Below are 25,467 nucleotides of genomic sequence, written 5' to 3'. Positions count from 1 at the left end.
GTCAGCCAGTGAGTGACTGGGTTTCCTGCCTTGTGCCCAGGGCACCGGCCCTGGGCTGCTGGCTAAGCCCTTTCTGTTCTCAGGAGGGAAAGTCTACTTGAGAATTGGCTGGGAAATTCATCCTAAGGGGATCCCAGTTCCTGTGGATTCTGTCCTACTGCTCCCACCTCTGCGCCTGCCTGGTCCCACTGGGTCCCCTGGGTGCTGCTTGGGAGCCTGGAAACTTCTATTTTCAGCCCCCCCTTTGTCTCTCCCTTGTATTGCTGTGTATTTGTCTTCCCTCCTGGGAGCTTTATGTTCCTCTGAGGATGGTGATGGCAACCTCCTCAACTCATTTAGCCTCCTGAGCCTCCATTTCCCCATCTATATGATGTAAAAACATATAGTGATGGTTTGCCCTAATTAAAATAAAAGCACCTGGCACATGCCTGACATATAGAAGACACTCAATAAATGGTGATGATTATCATTTTTTTTTGCGTTTGTTGTCTCAACTCTGAGCTTCTAGCACCTACTACAATTTTTTTTTGTTAAAAATCTAGTAAGTGGTCAACAGTTCTAGTCACATAAAATAATGATCCATCATCACTATCCATCCAGGGGCCCGAGCCCTCCCCCCACAGCCATAGCCCTGTCATCTGCCCCTGCTAGTGTCTCTGTAGCTGTGGAGTGCAGGGGGCCATGGTGGGGTCGGGGATGGGGGCCATGGTGGGGTCGGGGATGGGGCCCTGGGGCAGGTGCACTAATTGTCGCATTCAGATCTCTTCTGTGTTTGCATACTTTCTTTCTCAGCAGTTCTTGAGAGAGGTATGTTGAGATCTCTCCCATGATTGTGGATTTGTCTATTTTTGTAGTCCTGAGATTATGTTATTAGGTCCACACCAAGTTTGGAACTGTTTTATTTGACTACTAAGTTGGGTCTTCTATTGTAACAGTGTCCTTCTGTGTTCTCTAATGATATTGTCTGCCTTAGAGTGTACTGCGTCCCTATGACGGTCCAGTTTCCTCTCAGATTTATGTGGTATACCTTCTATGTATCCTTTCACACTGAACCTTTCTGTACCTTTGTGTTTTAGGTGTTTCCTATAAATAGCACACGTTTGGGTTTTGTTTCATTGCTAGCTAGTCCGACAGTCTTTGTCTTTTAATTGAATAATTTAGTCAATTTATCATTAATGCAATTACTTAAATATTTAAACTCGGGTTTAAATACCCCATGTTACTAAATACTTTCTGGTTGTCCCACTTATTCTGTTTTCCTTTTTATTTCCTTTTTGTGTTTTTGGATTGAATATTTAAAAAAACCTTATTTCCCCCTCTCTATTAGTTGGTTATTAGACAGCCTTTCACTACTTTTGGGGGTTATTCAATGTGAATCTTTAGCTTACCAAAGTCTAACATCATTAATTGGTATTTTTTTTTCTCAGACAATGCAAGGGATTTAGAACTTTCATTTACCCTCTCCCATCTTATATGCCATTGTTGTATATTTTAATCATGTGAATATTTTAGACCCTCCCCCAAGATAATATCACCATCATCATTGTTTTATGCAATCAATATTAATGGAGATTTACCCATATATTCACCATTTAATTGCTCTTTCCTTCTTGCATCACCGAGTTCCTACCTGGGATCATTTTCCTTCTAGCTAAAGAATACCCTTTGATATTTCTCTAGAGCAGATGTGTTGGTGATAAACTTTCTCAGTTCTTGTTTGTCTGAAAATATCTTTATTCATTTTAATCTTGGAGAATATTTTGGTTTGGTATAAAATCGTAGGTTGATAACTAGTTTCTTCACATACTTTATACCAACTGCATTGTTTTATGGCTTTCATTTTTTTTTTCCCCATTGCTGGTCCCATGAAAGTAACTAGTCTTTTCCCCTCTGGTTGCTTTTAAGAATTTTCTCTTTGTGTTTCCTGTTTAGCAGCTTTATTATGAGGAGCCTAGGTATGGACTTCCTTAAGTTATTGCCTGTGGAGTTTGTAGAGCTTCTTGCTTTGGGGATTGATGTCTTTCATCAGTTTTGAAAAGTTTTCAGGCATTTTTTCCTCTGCCATTCTTTTTCTCCTCTTCTTTGAGACTTCTTCTCACATCCTCTATGTTCTTGATATTCAGAATGTGGTCCATTGGTCAGCAGCAGCGTCACCTGGGAGCATGTTAGAAATGCAAAATCTCAGATTCCACCCTACACCTACCAGATCAGAATCTGAATTTTAACATGACCCCCAAGTGATTTTTATGCACAGTCAAGTCTGAAAATCACAGTTCTATGTCTGCTACTTGCTCTTTTATTTTCCAGGTTTTTTTTTTTTTCTTTCTTTCTGGGCTTCTTTTGGGTCTTCTCATCTATCTTCCAGTTCACTAGTTATCTCTTCAGCTGTATCTAATTTGTCATTAAATCTATCTACTCAGTTCTTAATCTCAGGTATTAATAGTTTTTATTTTGAGATATTCCATTCAATAGTCTCCAATTCCCTTAACATTTTAATCTTGTTAAGAATAACTATTTGAAAATCATATTTGATAAAACCTGTGTTTGGAATCCTTGTGGGTTTGTTTCTGTGGTTTTTTTTCCCCTGCTGGCTTTTGTTCACGTTGTTCCTCATTATTTTTTATTGTATGCCAGACACATCATTTGCAAAATTGTTTGTAGAAATAATTTGAGGCCTCAGATGATATAATCTTCCTAAAGGGAGAATTCACATTTGCTTCTGGCAGGTACCTGCAATCTGGGGTGCTAGCAACCTGGGGTTACCTTAATCTAACTTCTAGGACTGAGTTGTCTACTTTTGGTGCACTTTTAATCCAATGTGCTGCCCTCGTGCTTTTGACTCAAAGTGAGGGGGATTCATCAGATAGACCCACCCGCCCCAGCAGGCCCTGGACTCCAATTCACGTCTTTCTAGTGCTGTTTAGATTCTCATCCACTGCCTTCAGATTCAGCAAATATCCCCTACAGGGAGAGCTGTTCCAAATGCCAGGCTCACCTCCTGGGTCTCCACTCTGCCCTGGATGCTGGCCCAGTAATTCTGCACTCTCCTGCCGGCTCTCTGATGCCTTCAAGCAGGTGTTTTAAAAAATATTTTATGCAGATTTCCTAGTGTCCTCAGCAAGAAGGAGAGTGGGCTGTGTGTGAGTTGTACCCACTCCTCCCTTCATCCTCACAGCCGCCACCCTAGCATACATCTTCTGCTTCTCTGCCTAGATGCCCACAGGTCTTAACAGGCCTCTCTGACACTGGTTCTTATCCCCCGCAGCCCTTTCCTGCCATCTGTCCTCTATGCTTCTGTGAGAGTCACCTTCCTAACACACAGGTCCAGTCAAGCCTCTTTCTCAGTTAAATATCTTTAAGATGGTTTAAAAATCCAACTCAGCTTTCACTCTGATTTGGCATTCCTGGGGGGGGGGGGGGGGGCGGTGTTGGCAAGAGGCTCTGTTCTCATGAGCTAGTCCAGCCAAGCCAGCCTGAGACCAAGTTAAAACTGGGGGATTTGGACTTAAGAAATGAGCTTGAATTTATTTGAATTTCTCTTCAGTTTATCTTTTGATTTATTTTGGCTTTCTCTAAATTTCCTGATCATTTTTTCCTTTGGAAAAATGCAAAATCCTGAGCAGGGGTGAGGGCAGGGGTAGGGAGTCACAGTGTCTTCAGCTATTCATCCAAGCTCCCATGGCAGAGCTGAAATTACAGCGTGGACCTGTCTGCTTCCCCACTGAGATGAGAAAGAGCTGTAATGGGAGAACCTGGTGGGGGTGGGGGGCAGCTCTGGTGCACCGCCTGGTCGTCTGCATGCCCATCTGCCACTGTTGCTTCCTGTTCCATGCAAACAGGGCCTCCCTCTTGCTTGGGTACCCGTGCCCCTCCATCCCCCAGAGAAAGCTGTCCCCATCACCTACAACAGGGGATTTGTCACCCTTGGTCAGTTATGATGCTTCCATTTCTCTTTCAGTGACTGGTGCAGCAAGAGGCATGTTGCCCCAGTGTGGCCAATGGGAAATGAGGATAAATCTGTTGGGGGGCTTCTGGGAAAGGTTTCTTTCACTCCCAAGAGAGGCATGCCCACAGAAAGGCCATGTCTCTCACTCTGAACTCTGTCCTGTCTGGTGTGATGCCTGAAGCTGCAGTCATTTTGAGATCATGGGAGGGATAGCTGACATGAGGAAGATGGCAGAGCAGAAGGATGGGGCCCACTGAGTTAAGCAACCCTGGAGCTGCCCTTCTCAGGACTTCCTGTTATATGTGATAATAAGTACACTTAATAGTTAAATATTTTTTTTTTAGTTGCATTACAGCCAAAAGCTTCCTGTCTGCTACAGGGGTGTGATGGAAAGTATAGAAGATAGGGAGGCGAGAAGGCCTTGATTTGCCTCCTACAAGCTGTGTGACCTTCATGAGTTGCTTTAACTCACTTGGGCTCCTCTTTTCACCTCTAAAATGGACATAATATGTACCTCATAGGGCTACTGGGAAGGCTCGTTCATGCTTATGACCACACATGAGACCCATGTCAAATGTGACTGTTCTGGATGAGACCTCATCTGACAGTGGCTTCCTTCTGGCCTGGGTCTCCCTTTGGGGGGCACTGAGTCCCTAAGGGGTGACTGGGACCATCCGAAGCAGTCATTTCATTGCCAGCACCTTGGTAGCTAGTAGGCCCCTGCTGTTTGCTACCACTGCATGTTTTGGAAAAGATTTTATAGTTAACTTACTTCTTATAACAACTTGATGAGCCATCAAAGTCCCCATTTTATCATGAGGAAACAGGTTCAGAAAGGTTAAGTGACTTGCCAATAGTGGGCAGGGCTAGGACATGCCCTTCTGCTGTGCCCACCAGCACCCCTCCGCTCTGCAGAGCTGCCCCATGGGGCCCGTTCCCCGCCTGCGCACATCTCTGTGGATGGCTCCAGAGTCAGCTCTAAAGTGAACCGTTGAAAACTCCTTGTGGGGAGGGATGGTGCTTTTGCACCTTCAGGTTCCCTCGTGGGGCCCCACCTTTGTGGAGCACATGGAGGTGCTTATGGCTCAGATCTTGCATCAGAATAGGAGGAAAGAAGGGGAGGGGCTCCTGTGGTTCCCATCTAGAGGCTAGGAAGATATGTGTGTGGTTCAGAAGCTCTGGAAGGAGCCAGGCTCTGAGAATGGTCCCCGCTCGCTTTGCACACCCGAGCAGGTGGCTCTGCCCGGAGCTGTCCCAGGAAATCTTGATGGGGGGATTAATGGCAGGAAAAGTAGGGCAGGCAGGTTGGTAAATATTTAATTGCTCAGAGCTTAAGGCGGGGTGGGGGCTGATCTAGGGGAAGGGCCCAGCTTAGGGAGGGGGAGCTGGGTTAAACCGGTCTGTTCCTGGATGCTGGGCTGCTTGGGGAAACTCGCTAGCATTACTCCCAGCCTGAGACCCTTCTCTCGGTGACTCGAATCCTCCAGCACCTTCTGCTAAATTGCACAGGAGGGACCCAGACAGTGGGAACTTTGAGAAAACAGACAGTGAAGGGAAGAAGCTGCGATGCCAGTGGTGTGGCTGCTGCTACTGCCCACTGGTGCCAGCCACTCTTTACATGCACCGACTCTTAAAAATAGGGCACCTGCCTCAGAAGGTTTAAGAATCAGCTAAGTGATGGTGTTGGGATGGGGTGAGGAAGAAAGTGGAAGCAGGAAGCAGGAGCCCAGAGCTGTGTGTGGTCACACACCTCCTGGACGTGGTGGGCGGTTCGTATGAACGAGGCCCCCTGGCGGTGTGCAGCTCTGGGCCCTGGGTGGGAGTCCGGCTCTTCTCACAGCCTCTTCTCTGCTGGGTTGACTCAGCTCCCAACTTGCCCCATCTCCTTACTTGTCACTCCACCCTGGACGTTTGCCTCCTTATCTCTGCTTTTCCTCTCATTCTGCCCCATGGGGAAGGGCTTTGAGATCAGAGCTCCGAATGGAGGCAGAGCCCATTCTCTCCCTGAGAGCCTCCCCAGCACACCAGAGTCCAGGGCCTGGCGCTCTCTCAGGCCTCTGAAGGATGACTGCCAAGTCCCCAACCTGAGATGTGTGGCGTGATGTTCCTTGCCAATCCCAACCATCTGTATCCAGAGGACAGACAGCAGGCAGAAACTTGCAGGGGAGCAGATGCCACAAAAAGGATGCTCTTGGGGTGGGGGTGGGACCTAGTGCTGCAGGGGGAGCCGAGGGCATGGGTTCCGCTTGCTTATATGTTTATGCAGGAGTCCCAAAGCATCTCTCCACCACCTACGAGCCTGTGGTCTCCCCAAGTGGGGCCCCCGAGTGCTCAGAGCCACCCTACAGTGACCCAAAGGGACAGGACACAGGACAGTGCCCTGCTCTCACCCTTCTCCTTGAGCAATGCTCAGCAACAGGCCCTGGGGGGGAGCCTGGCAGGCGGGCGGAGGCTGGGCTGGGTGCCGCGGAGAGGACTCACCGTCCTCCTTGGTCTGGATGTAGAGCACGCTGCTGCGCACGCCGTCCCCGGCTTGGGTGTAGGCCAGCACCTGCACGCTGTAGTTGGTGAACTTCTCCATACCTCGCAGCTCCACCCGCTCTCGCGTCGTGGTGATGTTCTGCATCTCGCCCCACTCTGCCGGAGACAAGCCGCCTCTGAGTGCGGCCGGGTTGGCCGTGCCTGGTCCCCCTGCGTGGCCCCTCCGCCAGCCTGGGCTCTGCTGGGCTCAGATCTCACTCCATGGTAGTGGAGACTAGGGGACCTGACCCCCAGGTGCACGGGGGCGGATCTGGGGCACGCTCCCAGGCCACATCTCACCCCAGGTGGCCCAACCAGGGTGAGGGCATTTGCCAGGCCTCAGCCCCAGGGACCTTGTACCAAATTCAACTTAATACTCTCCCTTTGGAAAACTTCTATCTCTCCGAGCACCTTTACCCCTCTTCCACCCAACTCCCTCTCCATGTGGGGGATCCCAGTGTGCCTGGGGCCCAGAGGGGAGCCTGGAGCAGGTGGGACCGTCACAGCCCTTCTTCCTTGCTGCCCCAGGGCCCCCTTGGGCTCTCAGATCACTAAGCAGTGTGTTACCAGGCAGTGTGTCACCGTGCGATGACTGGGGATGAGCTGAGGCTGCCTTCTCTGTGTCTGCTTGCTCTTGGGCCAACATCCTGAACTCTCAGCAGTGTAAGGAGCTAAGTCCCCTTCCCTTCTCATCACCACTGAGGACACCCTCCCCAGGAAGAACCCGCACGGAGAATCCGGGAAAGGCTGGTAGAGGGGACAGCCTTGGCCAGGAAGGGCCAGGCCTCCCTCCAGTTCAGCGAGGACCTGTCATCTGGCTTTGCCAAGGAACTTACTGTAGGCTGAAGAAGAGCTTAGGGAGAGGGCCCCCAGGGAAGGCCAGGGTCTTAGAAGGAGGAAGAGAGACAGGCTCCTGAGCTGACAGCTGTCCACAGGGACCACTGGGTTTTCAGGCCAGTGGCTGAGGACAGGCTTTGTGGAAGCCTGCAGACCCACCCCAGCACCTCCCTGGGGACCTGGGGCGGGCATTGGGCCGGGCCAGTGGAGGGCAGCAGTCTGCCGGGGTCAGGGAGTGAGAGCACCATGCCCAGCCAGAGGCAACTCCGGATCAATTCAGGGAAGCCTCAGAAGCCCGAGCAGCAGGATCTGCCTTTTTAAGAAATCAGAAACCGGGGTAGTCCTGTCCAGGATGGGAGTCAGAGACAGACCCAAAAGGAGGACAGCATGGCCAACAAGCCAGGTGCCTATGGAGTTTAGAGAGGCCATGCTTTCCTTACCTAAAGGGGCTGAGCTAGGAATACTGTGGGCTTAGGAAAAGAGGAAGCAAGCTCTGGAAAACGAGGGACCACCCCTTATCTGGTGCAGCACAAATATGTGAACTTGGGACACCTCCTGAGATCTGGCCCCTGAGCTCCAGGCCTCTGACTTTCAGAGGAGCAGTGGAGGTGGTGGCAGGGAAGACAATTCCCATGGGCAGTGTGTCTGCCAGTGGTGGAAGGCTCAAGATGCAGGAAGCTAACCTCCCTGTAGCCCTTTGTGACCCCCACCCCCCAACAGAACACACCCATGGTTTGGGATGCTGGGCCTCTGACTCGTTCAACTGCAGACTTCCCGAGTCACGGCAAGGTTCCCGTGTGTCCCTGCGGGCAGGGGCTTGGTGTGTTTGTGGGGCTCCTCTTGCCCCTTCTGGCTAGGTGGTGATGACTAGGCCTTGGTGCCCCAACTTCTCTGCACACCCCTTCAGAAAGCAGTGCCCCCATGAAACTCTTCGATTGTCCCGTTTGAGTGTCCCAGCTGTTCCCTGCTGGGGCCCTGCCTAAGATCAACACGTTATGTAGAAAAGCACATAGGCCCCATCACATCTCCAGTCATTCCCACGCACACTGGCATCCAGGAGCTGCTGGCATCCCACCCCCCAGCACAGAGGAGCCCTGGCTCTGGCTGGAGAGTGTGTGCACCTGCGGAGGGCTGCCCCTCCACCTGGCTTCCCAGGGGAAGATGCTCAGCTCTGAGTGTGGACATGGGCCCCCACTGGGCTTGCACCTCTCACCCCAAGATCCAGCCATTGCTCCCAGCAGACTCACCCCCGTCCACGTAGAGAGACCAGAAGATGACCCGATAGCCTTTGAGGACGCCGTTGAGAGTGCTGCGTGGGGGCTCCGACCAGGAGATGACGGCCACATCGGAGGTGATGGACAGGGCCCGGACATTCTCTGGGGGCTGGCTGGGCACTGCAGGGAGCCGGGGGAGAAGGGTACTGGTCAGAGGGTACCGCCCCACATCCATGTCCCAGCCAGAGGGATGTGGAAGGAGCTCCTGACAGTGAGGAGAGTCTGGGCTGCGTGGCTGGGAAGTGAAGCAAGCCTCCTCTCCTGGATTTGGTCTTCATAGGCTCGGTTTCTTGCTCTCCAGGTGGCAGTTTCCTGGTTCTGAGCATATGTGGAGGGCACAGGGTGATGAGCTCCAGGCATGAGCCCATGGGGATCCACCAGTGGGCACCCCACCCAGGGAGTCCACCTCTGCTGTTACAGAGCCTGGAAGATCTCCAGCCCAGCCCTGGTCTTATCTGATGGCTGTTGGCCCTGTTGTGGCATCTAACCGGGTGGTCTGAGCCCAGCCTGGCTCTCGGACCCCTTGCATCCTGATGCCAAGCTGATGGGAAGGAAAAGAAGGAAGTGCTCCCTTCACCCTGGTGAAGGGGAGAAGGGGTTCGTTCCATAGACACCTTTAGGGCTTCTGGGACCATTACACTTTTGTCCCTTGTCCCGGCACATGAACACATCAAAATGCCTCGGCTGATGAGAAAACACTTTTTGAAACCAACTAAGGTGGTGTGTCCTGCCTCTAACCCTCCTCACTGGAGAGCTACTGGGAACCTAAGTCCTGTACCCCAGGGTTGACCCCAGGACGGGCCAGTCTTTCTGAGATGGCAGACGCCAGGGGCACTGGGCTCCATGAGCCACCTTGCCTGGGGAGAACTTTGGTGGCACTTCCTGCTGGCTTCCTAGGAGCTGGGGCCAAAGGGAAAGGCCACGTCTGCCTTGCTCGGAGAGGGAGATAGGAGGCACAGGCTGGATGGAAGGTAATTAGATCCCATTGCCCCACAAGAGGCAACTCTAATTTTTATGAGCATTTAAATGATAATACATCATCCTAACGATCCTCTTTGAGAATGATTATTGTTTCATATTACTTAGGTGTAAAAATATAAGCACCATGTAATTAGGGACCCAGTGTAATAAACTAATACAGATCGCCCGTTCGAACAAAATGAAGGTAATATAATTATGGAAAAGACACTATTGCTAAAGCAGGGGCCCTTGAATACCCCAGGAGGAGTGCTAATATTGCCAGGAAACGATCAGGATCTGACAGGCTAACGAGGGCCTTAATTAAGTATGAAAAACTGCTGAGCAAATGCTGCTGGAAACTTCTTCCCTCTCTCCTCTTTTGTTTTGAAAATGACTCTATAGTCCAAGCTGATCTCTCCCTGTTGGAAATTCTAGGCACCCCACCCCGGAGCAGGGGAGGTGATGCCCCACTGGAAGCCAAAGGCGAGCTTGGCCTGGCTGTTTCCTAGCCCTGGTGGAGAGAAGCTCAGCATGTGGCGGGGCGCGCCCCTGTGGGCTCCGGGCAGTTGTTCCCCTGCCCATGCCTTCCCCGGGGCATCCTGGGTCCCTGTCATTTGGTCCTGCATCCAGCCTTGCTCCCAAGAGAGAGGGTGACAATGGGGTGAAGGAGAAAGAGTATGGGTCTGACCTAGATTTTGATCCAGGCTCTGTTCTTTACTAGATAGGTGATTCTGGACAGGCTACTTAGCTTCCCTGAACCTTGGCTCCTTTTATGGGCAATGCCCTAGCTGTCGGGAGGCTCAAAGGCAGGTGCTCCCAGCCCAGCAGCACCAGCAGCACCTGGGAATTTATTTGAAATGCAAAATGGATTCAGCTTGCTCAAGCAGAAGCTCTGTGGGGAGGGCCCAGCAATCTGTTTACAGCCCTCCAGGAGATTCAGATCTGTACACTGAGGTTTGAGAACCACTGGGTTAGAGCACCACTTAGGATCAGTACTGTGTGAAGAGCTAACGAGCCAGCATCCCACCCAGCCAGGCCTGTGGCCAGCAGCACAGAGGGGAGGCGCTAGTTGGGGGATGGATTCGGTGTGCGATGAGGGGATGGGGGACTCGTGAGACAGTTGTCTCGTGAGACAACTGGGGTTCTCTGCTTGCTGTGTGCCCTTCCCTCTTTTTGTGTTCTTCAGTTCCCCTTCATCCTAAAGCTCAGCTTGTGCCCCAGAGCCACTGAATGAGGATCTTGGGAGATGAAGCCTGGGCATCAATATTTTAAGATCTCTCCAGATAATTCTAATTCATAGCCAAAGTTAAGGACCACTGGTATCAGCTAATGCACTTTCATGTGTTTCTGACCGGATGTGTCTGTAGACACCTCCCAAGGGTGCCTACATTTTCAGAGAAGATAAAGTAGAGAGAAGGCATTGCTTAACCTAAACACTGCTTCCCCAGTGCAGGGCTTGGAACTCACGACCCTGAGCTTAAGACCTGAGCTGAGGTTGGGACGCCTGGGTGGCTCAGGGGTTGAGCATATCCCTTTGGCTCAGGGTGTGGTCTCAGAGTCCTGGGATCGAGTCCCACATCAGGCTCCCTGCATGGAGCCTGTTTATGTCTCTGCCTCTTTCTCTCTCCCTGTCTCTCATGAATAAATAAAATCTTAAAAAAAAAAAAAAAGACCTGAGCTGAGGTCAAGATTTGGACACTTAACCTACTGAGCCATGCAAGCACCCAGGGAATGACTTTCTAATGGTGGAACGCTGGGTATTCTGTGGCTTTATGCCCTTGGGATGATTAGTCCCCTTCCTCTGCTGAGGAAGGGTCAGAGGCAGTGAGGGTTTCAATTTCAGACTCTGGTTTGGGGTTGGGGCATCAAGAAGGACACTCAGGAGAACGCTTTGCTTCTTTTGTCTGCTCTATAGGCAACAAGGGCCATGTCTCCTCTTTCAACCTGGCAAAGGCTCAGATACCAGCTGGCCTTTCTCTGTGCTCAGAGAGCAGGCACATTCTTGCGTTGTCCTAACCCTGTCCCCCCAAAAACTGGGTCCTGCTATTTGCTCCTCAGACTGTGGGGTCCTCTCCAGTCTTCAAAAAACTAGATTTTGAACAGTGGGCTCTAAATCCTCTGCCACATGGATCTCAGAATTTCTTAGCCCCCGGTCTCATCTCAGGCCCCTCAAACAGGTAGTGGACAGGCTCCAGCCCAGAAGTACAGAGATAACGTGGCTTCTGCCCCTTTTCCAATCTCCAGGTTGTAAGGGAGGAGAAACAGGACAAGGGTGTAGAGGAAGGGCCTGGGGAGAGAGGTGAGTGAGAGCCAGAATGGAGCCCAGAAGGGAGCAACATGGATGGAGAGTCAGATGGGTGACAGGCAGGTGCTCGGATGGGCGGAGCATCAGCAAGCAATGGATAGAGTGTCAGCCAGTGGACTGAGAGGCCCGCGGTGCTCCAGGGACCAGCATCTTGAAGAGCCAATGGGCAAGAGGAGGTGGAGGGACCCAGGGAGCCCATGTGCCTCACAGCACAGTGATGCAGTAGAAGGGAGCAATAGAAGTGCCCTGAGCCCTCCCTGGCAGCCCTGGCCCCGCACCCCTACCCTGTGTGGCTGCCCTTACCGTCCTCCAGGGTGGTGGCATTGATCTCGCTGGATGAAGGTCCTGTACCAGCCCGATTGAAGGCCTGGACCACCACCCCATATTGAGCGAACTTCTTGAGGTTGTCCAGGGTGTAGACCTCGCTGTCCCCAGTGGCCTTCATCTCCACGATGCTGTACTGCCCGTTGCTCCCAGGGCTGTTCTCCCTGTAGCCAATCTGGTAGCCCCGTATGACGCCATTCTGGAGCTCCTTCTTGGGGGCCTGTGAGCATGGTGGGGGGAGGGGAGACAAAGACACCATGGTGCTCTGAGCTGATGCTCTTAAAGCTGAAGTCAGATCATGTCACTTCTCTGTTCCCTTCAAAGGCTCCCATCTCTCTTGGAGTGAAAGCCAAAGCTCTTACAATGGCTACATAACTCTACACAACCTGACCCCCCGTTACCTCTTGGGTCTATCTCCTCTTCCCCATGCTTCCCATGCTCCAGCACACTGGCCTCTTGCGGTTCACACTGGGCCTATCTCCATTTCAGGAGGAACGCTCTTTCCTTGGATAGCTACGCAGCTTGCCTCTTCACCTCTGTGGTGTTCTTGTTGAAATGACTGTCTTAATGAGGCCTTCCTTACGCTTTTTAGGTAAGATTGCTCCCTGCCTCTGTTCAGTATTCCTTACATTTCTTCCTGGCCCCCATCACTTCTTGGATTGACCTTTCTTCCTCCATGCTTTATTTTTCTCCATTGCACTTAGTATCACTGGACATTCTATATATTTGACTTATGTGCCCATCTGTTCCCATTAGAATATAAACACCATGAGGATGAAGAGTGTTATCTGTTTTGTTTGCTCTTTGCTGTACTCTGCCTAGAATGATGGCTGATATGTAGGAAGCCCTCAGCACACAGTTATTGAATGAATGAATGAATGAATGAATGCATGCATGAATAGGGATATCCTTTGACATGGGCTCAGGAGCCTGGGAGAAATGGAACAGCAGACAAAAAATAACCAGATGGAGAGGAAGGTGAGAAATTAGCTTGAATAAAGACAGTCTCAAGATAGCACATCACACCCTCTAGGACTGCTATGGTCAAAAAATGGAAAACGAGTGTTGGCAATGATGCGGGGAAACTGGACTCGCACACTACTGGTAGGAATGCAAACTGGTGGACAGCAGTCTGGCAGTTCCTCAAAAAGTTAAACACAGAATTACCACATGACCCAGCATCTCCATTCCTTGGTACATATACCCCCAAGAACTGCAAGTGGAGACTCAGACAGATTCTTGCCCACCCAGTTTCATGGCAGCATTCATTATTCATCATAGCCAAGAGGTGGAAGTAACCCAAGTGCCCATTGATGAATGAATGGATAAACAAAACGTGGTCTAGAAATGCAATGGGATATTATTTAGCCTGACACTTAGCTTATTACTCAGTCAGAATGAAATTCTGACACAGGCTACCACATGGCTGAACCTTGAAAACATCATGCTAAGTGAAAGAAGCCAGACACAAAAGGACAAATGATATCTGATACAGTTTGTATGGGATCCCTAGAACAGTCAAATTCAGAGTCCAGGAGTAGACCAGAAGTTACCGGAGGCTGGTGGGGGGTGGAACTTATCAGTTAACAGGTACAGAATTTCTGTGTTGGGATCACAAGGAAGTTCTGGAGATGGATGGTGGTGATGGCTGTACAACACTGAACGTACTTCATGCCACTGAACTGTGCACTCAGGCATGGATAAAATGGTAAATTTGATGTCCATAAAATGGTACATATATTTTACCACAATTAAAAAAAAAGAGTCCTTGATTTTGGTGTGTGCCCAACCCTTCTTGGAGAATGTGGCTATATTGCCCCCTGATATCATGGCTAGGGGCTGGGGTACTGGGGGCTGAGATCTGAAGCCAGCGCCCAGATGGAGGGACAGAGATGGACAGGACACATGGTAAGAAGGGGGTGCATTTTGGAGCTCTGGCTAGGCTGGTGGGAATGATGGATTGACTCCAGTCAGCCAGGAGATCAGAATAAACAGCAATACCATGAGTCTGGGGGCTAGAAAACATACTCTGACCCAAGCTTCAACCTTGATACACAACCACACACACACACACACACACACACACACACAGAACCCTGATGCATCTCATATCCGGAACCATGAACACACACATTCAGACCCATCAAAGCAAATATCCTAATCTGCCCACCTACTTAGAGTCAGATATGCTTAGACTCAGAGATAGAAACTGGCTCGTTGAACAAGCAGACTAGCCCATCTATAAATTGAGAGAGAGCACCCACCCCAGTGCATATCAAAACAACTTGAATCAGAGTTTTAAAGACAATGAAGTTAATTTAAAAGCCCACCTTTTATTATACTAAAAACTAGTGAGATCAAAAACAATTAAGTTAGTAAAACAGTTTTTTTAATTCAATGAATGTTTTAAATGAACTGCATTTTAAGCTCACTGTTAACTCAATAAAATGAAGTTTTTAATTTAACATAATTGTTTTGAGCTCACTAAATAGGTGTGTGTGTATTTAATTGACTTGACTTTTTGTTAATGCCTGAATAATGTTTCTCTGCACTTGGGCAGTCCTGTTTGCCAGTCTGTAAGTGAGCAAATTCCCAAATTCTCATATCTACCCATGCATGTCCACACACACAGGCATCTATTCTAGAAACAAACATATCTTCAAGAGTGATACCCCATCTTCATAATGATGCATGCTCTCAGATTACATATACATGTCTGTATTGCCATGCACTGATATACACAACATGCATGTCCACATGACCAGAGCTGTCTACACCATGATGATGATGTATACCTGCGCAGAGCACCACACAACATATTCACATCAACCAAGACAGGGGTCTTGGATGGGCATCCAGACACACCCTGCTATATCCACATATATATTCACATATTAATATAAATCTTGACAGATCTTTCTTCCCTTCTCTCTCTCTTTCTTCCTATTTCTTTTTCTCTCTTCCCGTCCACTGTTTCCCTCACCCCCAACAGGCACACTCAGGATTTAAATCAATCTTAACAATATTTCTCTGAAGCATTAAGAAATCAATAGGGCTGATTGCAAATTTATGTCATAAAGCAGTGGTGATCCATCTCACAGAAAGAGTCTTAAAATGAAGTGACTTATCTTTCAAGTGAATCTTTATTTTTCATTAATCTGTTTCTTGGTGTTAAAAAAAAAAGTCCCCTGAGAAGTCAGGCCACAATTTATTGATGGGCTGGTTCATTCTGAAGTTCTAACTTTCTAATCAATTTTATTTTTCATTATGAGATTTTGGAGAAATAAATCTGATTCTAAATTTTTATCGACCTCATGGTCTGAGCTTTGTAGCCAAATGGCTCAGTGTTTTACATAAGTATTCATCCCCTCTCTCCACTTTCTGGCTTCCTGAGAATATTCCTAGGACATGGGTCTAGAACTAGCATGCAGACAGACTTGGGGTTAGACTCTAGGCTTCATCCCCAGTTTCGGAGGAATCCCGATCTGAATCTGAAGGGGAACCATGGCTCTGGGCATCTGCAAGGTGGGCTGATTCCCAGGAATGACCAGCTTCCCAGTCTGTGCCCCACTTCTATCCTGGTCATTTCTCTAGGGAAGGAAGGAACCAGGTTTTGCTCGTGTGCATGTGTGCATATGTGTGTGTATACCCACATACACAAGAATGTAGTCTTTTAAAGAAAAATATCATTAAGCTCTTCTCTTGAAGGACCCAGAGGAGGACCGAAGTGCTCTTCCTATCAGAAGCTAGGTTCCTGATGCAGACAAGGCATCTCCTGCAATCCCCACTGGTGAGATGGGAACATGTATGGGCCCGAAGAAAGCTTCCTGTTCCTGAACTCCATGCGGTGGGCTGGGGCTCCAGACCATGCACATTTAATTTCTGCCTCTGTTACTATTTGAATGGTGTGGGCCAGTCATCTTGCATCTCTCTGCCATGGTCTCCTCTGATGGATGAGGATACAGATTCCTCTTCTGGCCACCCTCCAGGAACAGAGGGCCAGACAAGTTAGTATAGGAAAATACTTGGAGCCTGCAAGATGAGTACAACAGGCAGCCATCACTACTGGTGGCCCTCGTGTGCCCAGGTGGGGATGTGGCAGTGAGGCCAGAGCTTTCCAGGACAGTGTTTATTGGTCCTGCTTAACGTTATTCTGATCTGTTTCTCTGTGCGACCAGCTGTGTGACCTCCTGTAAGATTTTTCTTAAGTGACAGGGTCTTCAGACAGCCTGTAGAATTTATAGGCCTATGCTGCAGAACATACTGGTCTGTTTTATCTGCAGCTCATCTACCCCTGGAGGAAGGGAAGGCAGTTATTTTCACTCTGTTTTTATAGAGGAGGAAACTGAGGCCTGAAAACCCCAAGACTCCTGTGCATGGCCTCACCAGGAGAAGATGGAGTGGGGCTCATATCACCATAAATCCCAGCTCCAATCACAGGACCAAGACAAAGGGGAGACCCTGTCCTGTCATCTCCCACCATCCTCAGGGCCCCCTTGAACTTTGTACAGAATCAAATCCAACTCCTGACCTATTACAACATGTGGAGTTTGGAAGAGAGGCCAGTATGGTAGAAAAATCATCTCCCTCCCTTGGCACTGCCAACTTCTTGGTGGGATTGGTGGGGGGACCCAGCCCTGTATCCTCTTGTCTTTCCTCCCCTCTGACTTCATTTGTTTAGCAAAACACAAGCATGAGAATTGTAAGAGACTAGAGACCAGAAAGCTTGTTAGGGCTTCACTCCTGGGTTGAGGAGGGAGGAGGCATGGAGGCATTCAGCAGGGAAATGCTTTTGATCTTACTTACCTTCCAGGTCACTTGGATACTCTGAGAGGTTACTGGCTGCAAGGTGACATCCATAGGGGGCCCATCAGGAGCTGGTGCATGGAAAAACAACATTACAAGTCAAGTCTTAAAAGAAAAGAGGTCTATGTTCCCACTCTCATCCTCCTGAGCTGGAGGATTGCTAGCGAACAGAGGAAAAGCTCATGCATAGAAGCAGGGAATCTTCGATTGAGCCCCCTGAAACCACCATAGGGCTTACATTTCCTCTCCTTTCTCCGTGGCTTGCTGAAAATAGCAAACAATGACAATGAGATATTACTCTATATCCAGCAGACTGGCAATAATTTTTAGAAGTTTGATACTATCAAGTGTAGGCAACAGTGTGTAGTGGCAGGAATTCTAATATATATTGGCCATGGGAAAGCAAACTGGCACAATACTTTAGAAGTCATTCTGGCAATTTTTGGTTAAATGCAGAAACATGCTCATCTGATAACTTCGTAATTCCACAACTACTTAGTCCCATAAAGAAACCTGCAAACCTCTATAAGCACACAAGTACAAAAATGTTCACAGCTCCAAACTATACACCATCCAAATGTTCATCTCCATTAAAATGGACAAAGAGGCTGTGGTATAACCACGGCATGGGGTGCTACACAGCACAAGTGATGAAACCCACAAAAATAGTGTCAACTTAAACAAGGAAGAACCAGAAGAATATATTGAGAATAATTTCATGAATATATTTCACCAGAAAATAGGCAAAACTAAACTATATGCTTTACGTGGATGTACACTGTAGTGACAATATAAGAAAAAGAAGGAAGAAGGGCTACTGGTTCCTTCATGGGGAGGACGGGGGCTATGGTTGGGAAGGGTTATGGGGAGAACCCTGGCATGCTGGTAATTCATAGTGAGTGTGGGTTATACTAGCTTGTACTTTATGATCATTTGTAAAACTGCACATATATGTTACATGTACCTTTGATATTATTTTATATTTTGCAAGAACAGGAGGAACTATAGAAAGAGAAAGCTTGTTTAAACCTTCAGACAAAATCCAAGTCAAAGGTCACAGAAAATAATATGGGGCCCTAGTACTCTGCCCTTTGCAGATCTAGGATATCTGTCCTTTCTAGACAGGTTGGGGCCAGGGGAGTGAGAAAGAACCATAGACAGCTCCCCAAAGCCCAGTGTCTACAACTCCACCCATAAAAGGTCAAACAGAAAAGCCTCCAATGATCCAGAGGCAAACACAAATAAATACCGTGGGATCTCTCCTTCTCTCTTCTAATTGCAAGCCCACCATCAGTGGACAGGGTGAATGTGGGCCTCAGGTGACCCTGATCCCCAAGGCCATGGGAAAGAGCCACAAGGCCAGGTACTCACCAGCCTCCTCAGTGCTGATGGTGAGCTCTTTGCTCGGCTCGCTGCGGCCAATCTTGTTGAAGGAGTACATGCGGATGCTGTACACAGATGCTGGGTGCAAGTCCACGATGTTGGCCTGATTGATGGTGGGGGATATGTTGCGTGTGGACTGCTTGAAGTCCCAGGAATCTGCAGAGAGAGCGCCCATTTCAAACCATTGTCAGGAAACCCCCACAACTCTTCCCCAGCCTCAAGTCTCAATCTCTCCTGTGGTACCCAGGAGAGGTCCAGCTCTACACAGACTGCAGCAAGAGGGCACAGGTCTTAACAACTCCATGAAGAGTACAAGGATTGATTCCATGAAGATCAAAGAGAACAAGGGATGCCTGAGAGTATGAGCAGCAAATGTACTGGCTCTCCTCTGTCCTGGGTCAACTTGTGAGTTCAAGCTTCAGAGGGGGCTCAGACAATATGTTTCCCAAGGCCCTTTCCAAGATCCCCATTTGCTTGCTAGTCTAAAGGATGTGATTATCCAGTGCCCTTCTCCCACACCACATCAGGGACCTGTTGTAGCCAGGAGATCCCTATCTACCCAGTGCCAAGGGAGAAGCCAAAACTTCTCCCCCTTTATCCTCTGTGTATGCCTCCATATTTCCTTTCCTTGTGCGCTTGTGTAGTGGTCTTGAGTGTAACTTGGTCTTCGAGGGGACAGACCAAGTACCAGAGTCCCCAGCCCAAACCCTACCCTCTTTCTCTCACTGGCAGGAGAATGTTCAATCTTTAGGGTCAGGAGCCAACAGAGAGATTAGCATGTTCCTGACTCATCCAAGGGGACTGGCAGCCCATTCCAGGGCTGTTTAACAAAATTGTAGAATGTGAAAAATACCAGATAAATGCCACTCAGGAGTATTGTGACAGTAAACATTCTGCATCTCCAGAGGAATCCAGTCATTCATTTGATATAGTTTTGCTGTGCATCTACCAGGGGATTCCCAAGAAAAATGGGAAGGGGCTGCAGTCACAGCAAAGATCTTCCAAACCCCAAATTCATAACTAGATTACTTTATTGGCACTTCACTTTGAAAAGAAAAAAAAAGGCAGAGCACAAGGAAACAAGCTGATAGAAGGGCTTACAAATCTTCTTGGGGCATGTCATGATGTCACTATTCAGTCTAATTTTCCATGCCTTTTAAATCCACAGTAGAGGATCCTGAAAATTCTCAGTAGAAAAGATTAAATTGCATTCACTGCTGTTTAATCCCTAGAACAGGAGAGGATGCAAGCATATTCTAGAAAGACTGTTAGGAAGACTTCTTTTCCTTTTTTTAAAAAAGGCTTAAACCTGATAAATCAGTTCATCAGAAGAGACCAGAAGAGAGCATACCATGCCCTCAGATTCTGGTTAATTGAGGTCTTGATGGTTTTCAAAACACCACTTTTAGCTGCATAGGCTCAGCGTCTGTGAAGGGCACTGTCCCAGCTCCCCATCTGCAGTTTTGCATTTAATTCTTTGGTTTTATGAGCCAAAGTCACAAATGGCAGGCTGCGGATGCTCAGAAACACATTATTTTCTCCTTGTCTTTTAAAACACCCGAACCACCCTGGAGAGTCACTCTGTGGCTGGCAGGTTAAGCCAGAGCTGCAAGTATGTGGGCTCCTACCTGCTGTGGGCACCTCTTTCGTTTGGGAGGGAATGGGCTAGCAACACGGAGGCAGGTGTTCACTTCTCTCCGTGGCATCCGAGGAGCTGGTGCCAGCTGACATATCATACTTGATTTGCCCATGTTTATAGGAGAGGGACAGTAATCACGAGGCAGGGAGTTCATTTTTGATGAGGGCAGGTAGGGGAAAGAGGCCCACATGATGTGTCTGAACACAGAGGGGCTAAGGAGAAGACACACCAATATAGATACGTTTAATTAACAGAGACTTGCCCTCTGTATTGGTTAGAAAGGCTTGCGAGTATTTAAATGCACTATCAGAGTCACAGCACATGGGGGGTGTTGAGGATTGAAATTTATATAAAACTGGCATGTTCTTCACAATAGAATCAGATTATTATTTCCTCATTTCTTTTTACCAGTGTTACAGCAGTGATAACGTGTCCCTCTGTGTGCTTCGGTCCCCTGATATCAATCTGTCCCATTGCAGTGGGTGTTGACCTCGCTCATTTAGCTTAGGTGTCCTCCATCAGATTCCCCCACTTATTATAAAGCTAATGCTTCCCCCTCTGTCATTAATGAGGGTCTTGGAGGGCTTTACTGAGAGATGTGAATAAACCACCACAGTTCCTCTTAGCTTCTCTTTGCTTGTGGTTTGCTTTGGAAAATGAAGTCTGTCACTTTTGTTTATGAGGAGATACTAGCTTTTGCGAGCTGGGGTTTCAATCCATCAGGCCTAGGGCCAGGGTATCCATTATACTCCACACTCATGTCACAGGCATATTCTTCTTTATTACTTCTCTGTATTTTCAAAAAAGTCTACAAGAATTGTATTATTAATATATGTCAAGTGTGTTAAGTTCCTAAAATATCGCTCAGCACTCATGATACAAATTTTCAAAGAAATAGAAGACTTGGAAAAACGGCCCTAATGTATTTTATCTCAGTGTGTTCATCTCCCTACTGTGTTTGCAAAATACAAAGAGCATCATCCCAAAATAGGTTTATAAGATTTGGGCAATTGAAAATAATCTTGATTTCTCGGATAGGAAAATTTTCTTCTCTATCACTTTTAGCATGTACGTGATTCCTATTTTTATATATGTCTATGTGTATAAAATGTTAATGTTATCTGATTCATTCTTCTGTTACCTTCTTAACTTGTTTCTATTATTTTTCCTCAGTTACAGAAACTGCTACAGACATTCATTAGGGCTGTCTCTGTGTATTGGTCTGTGTTCTTTTCAGATAAATTCTAGTTAAGATATGATGGAGTAAAACCCGGGCTTTACCATTTATTGGGTGTTTGACAAAATATTCTCAAAAAGAGGAAGGATAATATTATTATTCCAGGTTATTTATGTGGTTCATGCATTAATATAAAAAACTGTTAGATAGGTGGTGTACGGCAAATTTTCAAAAATTTTGTTGTTGTTATGCTCATGATCCTATTAGGCCTGTAAATTCCATAGAACCTTTCCACTGGACCAGAGACACTGGCATCACTGGTTAAAAATGAGCTGGTTATGGGACACCTGGGTGGCTCAGCAGTTGAGCTTCAGCCTTCAGCTCAGGGTGTGATCCCGGTCCTGGGATAGAGTCCCACATCAGGCTCCCTGCATGGAGCCTGTTTCTCCCTCTGCCTATGTCTCTGCCTCTCTTTGTGTGTCTCTCATGAATAAATAAATAAAATAAAATATTTAAAAAATGAGCTGGCTAAAAATGTGGAAACTCAGATCCCACCCCAGAACTCCTGAGCTAGATAGAATCTAGATGTTTCCAAGGTTTCCACTGTGTTCTGTACACATTAAAATTTGAGAAGAACACTTCTAACTCACCATAACTTTCCCATCCTAGAAATACACACCACTTGTCCTGTATGATAATAAATACAACACTCAGAAATGTGTATGCTTGTGGTGAAGCCTTAATTTTATATTTATCTCCCAGAAAAAGATCGTCTCCATAGTGGTTTTTGTGGATCATGTGTCATCTCCTTTCCTCAGAGTTAGAGAATCTTACTGTGTAAAAAATGATCTTATTGGATAATTCAGGACACTCTCCTAAGTCCCAACCAGTTCTAAGTGTCTTGTTTCATCTTGGGTTCAATGATGAACTGCATCCATGGCCACCTGGTAACTTATATTGTGTTCCAGGCACTAGCCATTCACATCTGTGGCCGTCCAACTGTCTCATGAGGAGCAGGGATTGTACAGGGATGTGATACATTGGACTGGAGATTGGAGAATCTCCAGCCAAACTCATGTTCTTTTTTCTAATAAACAGGCCTTGTTGTCTCTAAGCCAAACCCGGTCACCTTTTCGGAGCAAAAGAAGGAGCCCTGGAATATGAGAAAGGAGACAGTAGCCACACACCCAGGAGTGACTGAAGCAGGACAACACAGGTGAGAGGGTCAAGGGTCACAGAGGAAGCCAGACCTTAAAATATGGTTTGGGAAGTTCTGCTATAATGGAAGTGATTTTTGAGACACCTAAGTTTTCTGTTGTTGCTACACAAAGACATCTCCCCAACTTTGATTGTCTCTTAAACCCTCTACGCATCTCTTTCTGCTCCAGTGGTCTTCTGTCACATTGACATTGAGGCCCGAAGTCCCCTTGGACTGTGAGGGCCACCATGATCTGGCCACCATTCCATCGCTTGTGGGGGCCTGGGAAAATCTGTGCATGCTTCTGAGGAATCTATGCTAAGCCATTTTTAGAGTTCTGTTTTTGCCTCATGTAAGAGATTGGAGAGGGAAGTGGCTGAGAGTGGGATTTGGTTTAGAAATCCCGGGAATACTGGAGACAGAAAGGATATGTGCTCTCCTGAGGCATTTCCAATTGTATGGAGGCTTCAGACATGACCCTCCAAAGTTCAGACTCAGAAATTTCATTATGTCACAATGCACCACATTAAAGTCAGAAAATCGAATCCTCTGTTCCACTTTGAAATTTCCTTGTTCTTTGTAGGAACTAACTTAGAAATTTCAAGTCTATATGCCCCAATTCCTCTACCGTAAAAGAATTTCATGAATCTTTTTACCTCATAGAATTCTTTCTCTTATTGAGGTATAATTGACATATACCATTATATTAGTTTCAGGTGTATGGCATAATAGTTACATACATTGTGCAGTGATCACTACTTTAAGTCTAGGTACTATCTGTCACCATATAGGGTTACAAAGTTTTTTCTTTTCCTTCCTTCCTTCCTTCCTTCCTTCCTTCCTTCCTTCCTCCCTCCCTCCCTTCCTCCCTCCCTCCCTCCCTCCCTCCCTCCCTTTCTTCTCCTTCTCCTCCTCCTCCTCCTCCTCCTCCTCCTCCTTCTTCTTCTTCTTCTTCTTCTTCTTCTTCTTCTTCTTCTTCTTCTTCTTCTTCTTCTCCTTCTCCTTCTTCTTCTTCTTTCCTTCCTTCCTTCCTTCCTTCCTTCCTTCCTTCCTTCCTTCCTTCTTTCCTTCCTTTCCTTCCTTCTTTTCTTTCTCTATTTCTTTCACCTAGGCTCCACATCCAGCATGGAGCCCAGCGTGGGGCTTGAACTCACAGCCATGAGATCAAGACCTGAGCTGATATCAAGAGTCAGATGCTCAACTGACTGAGCTACCCAGGTGCTCCCAAAGTTTTTTTCTTATGATGAGAATCCTCAACATTTAGTCTCTTAGCAACTTTTAAACATGCAATACAATATTACTGTCTATAGTCATCATGCTGTCCATTACATCCTCATGACTTACTTACTTTATGACTGGAAATGTGCACCTTCTAATGTCCTTCACTCATTTCACCCACCCTCAAAATTCTCCCCTCTGGTAACCACCAGTCAGTTCTCGACATCTATGAGGTTTATTATGTGTTTGTTTTGTTTTCAAATTCCACATATAAGTGAAATCATGTGGTATTTCATAGTGACCTATTTCACTTGGCATAATACCCTCCAGGATTTATCCATGTTGTTGCAAATGGCAAGATTTCACTATTTTTTATGGCTAATATTCCATTGTGCATGTGATATTATGTGTGTGTGTGTGTGTGTGTGTGTATGTGTGTGTACATCCCACATCTTCTTTATCCATTCATTTATCGATGGACTTCAGCTGCTTCCATATCTTGGCTATTATAAATAACACTGCAATGAACAGAGGGGTGCATGCATATTTTCAAATTAGTATTTTTTCTTTGGATAAATATCTACAAGTGGAATTGCTGAATCATATAACAATTCTATTTTCAATTTTTTGAGAAACCTCCATACTGTTTTCCATAGTGGCTGCAGCAATTTATATTCTCACCAACAGTGCAAGAAGGTTCCCTTTTTTCCCACATCCTTGCCAACACTTGTTATTTCTTATTTATTCAATTCTTTGAAGGCTGAGGAAGTTGAGGAAGCTGCAGAAGAAAAGTCTGGAGCTTGTAGAGTTTGATTCATGAGGTTTAAGGAAAAAAGCCATCTCTATAACATAAAAGTATTAGGTGAAGCAGCAAATGCTGATGTAGAAGGTGCAGCAAGTTGTCCAGAAGATCTAGCTCAGATAGTCAACGAAGGTGGTTCCACTAACTAACAGATATTTCAGTGTAGATGAAATAGCTTTCTACTGGAAGATGCCACCGAGGACTCTTATAGTTAGAGAGGGGAAGTCAATGTTTGGCTTTCAAGTTTCAAAGGACAGGCTGACTCTCTTGTTAGGGCCTAATGCAGCTGGTTACTTTAAGTTGAAGCCAATGCTCATTTAACATTTGTCAAATCCTAGAGCCCTTAAGAATTATGCTAGGGGTGCCTGGGTGGCTGAGTCGATTAAGTGCCCGACTCTTGATCTCAGCTCAGGTCTTGATCTTAGGGTCATGACTTTAAGCCCCATGTTGGGCTCCATGCCAAGTGAGGAACCTACTTAAAAAAGAAAAAAAGAATTATGCTAAATCTACTCTACCCATGCTCTATAAATGGAACAGCAAAGCCTACTGGCACATCTGTTTATAACATGGTTTGCTGAATATTTTAAGCCCACTGTTGAGGTTTACTGCTCAGAAAAAAAGATTTCTTTCAAAATATTACTGCTCATTGAGACAATGCACCTGACAAGGGGTCTGATGGAGATGGGCAATGAATGTCATTTTCATGCCTGCTAACACAACATGCATTCTATAGCCCATGGATTGAGGAGTTATTTCGACTTTCAAGTCTTATTATTTTAAGAAATACATTTTATAAGGCCATAGATGTCATAGTGATTCCTTGGATGGATCTGAACACAGTAAACAGAAAATCTTCCAGAAAGGATTTACCATTCTAGAAGCCACTAAGAACATTTGTGATTCGCGGGAAGAGGTGAAAGTACCAGCATTAACAGGAGTTGGGAAGAATTTGATTGCAACCCTCATGTAGACTTTGAGGGCTTCGAGACTTCAGCGGAGGAAGTACTGCAGATGGTGGTAGAAACAGCAAGAGAACCAGAATCAGAAATCGCGCCTGAAGATGGGACTGAATTGCTAC

General features: G+C 47.0%; 1 protein-coding gene across 2 annotated transcripts in view; it reads right to left on the bottom strand.

Moving 5' to 3' along the window:
* The window catches only part of DSCAML1 (DS cell adhesion molecule like 1), a 344,804-nt gene that overhangs the window by 19,589 nt on the left and 299,748 nt on the right, over positions 1-25,467 (bottom strand). Inside the window, exons 15-20 of one of the 2 annotated variants that reach the window (XM_072729682.1) lie at positions 18,344-18,511; positions 16,973-17,043; positions 12,146-12,386; positions 8,551-8,697; positions 6,428-6,583; positions 1,261-2,154 (exon numbers count right to left, since the gene is read on the bottom strand). In XM_072729682.1, coding sequence (XP_072585783.1) covers positions 2,120-2,154; positions 6,428-6,583; positions 8,551-8,697; positions 12,146-12,386; positions 16,973-17,043; positions 18,344-18,511 — 818 coding nt within the window. In that variant the 3' untranslated portion in view covers positions 1,261-2,119. Of the gene's footprint in view, positions 1-1,260; positions 2,155-6,427; positions 6,584-8,550; positions 8,698-12,145; positions 12,387-16,972; positions 17,044-18,343; positions 18,512-25,467 lie in introns of those variants that run through there. The other variant, XM_025999151.2, reaches the window with a different exon arrangement.

Source organism: Vulpes vulpes, chromosome 12, assembly GCF_048418805.1.
Source record: "Vulpes vulpes isolate BD-2025 chromosome 12, VulVul3, whole genome shotgun sequence".
NCBI classification, from domain to species: Eukaryota; Metazoa; Chordata; class Mammalia; order Carnivora; family Canidae; genus Vulpes; species Vulpes vulpes.
This window is presented reverse-complemented; position numbering and strand designations above follow the sequence as displayed.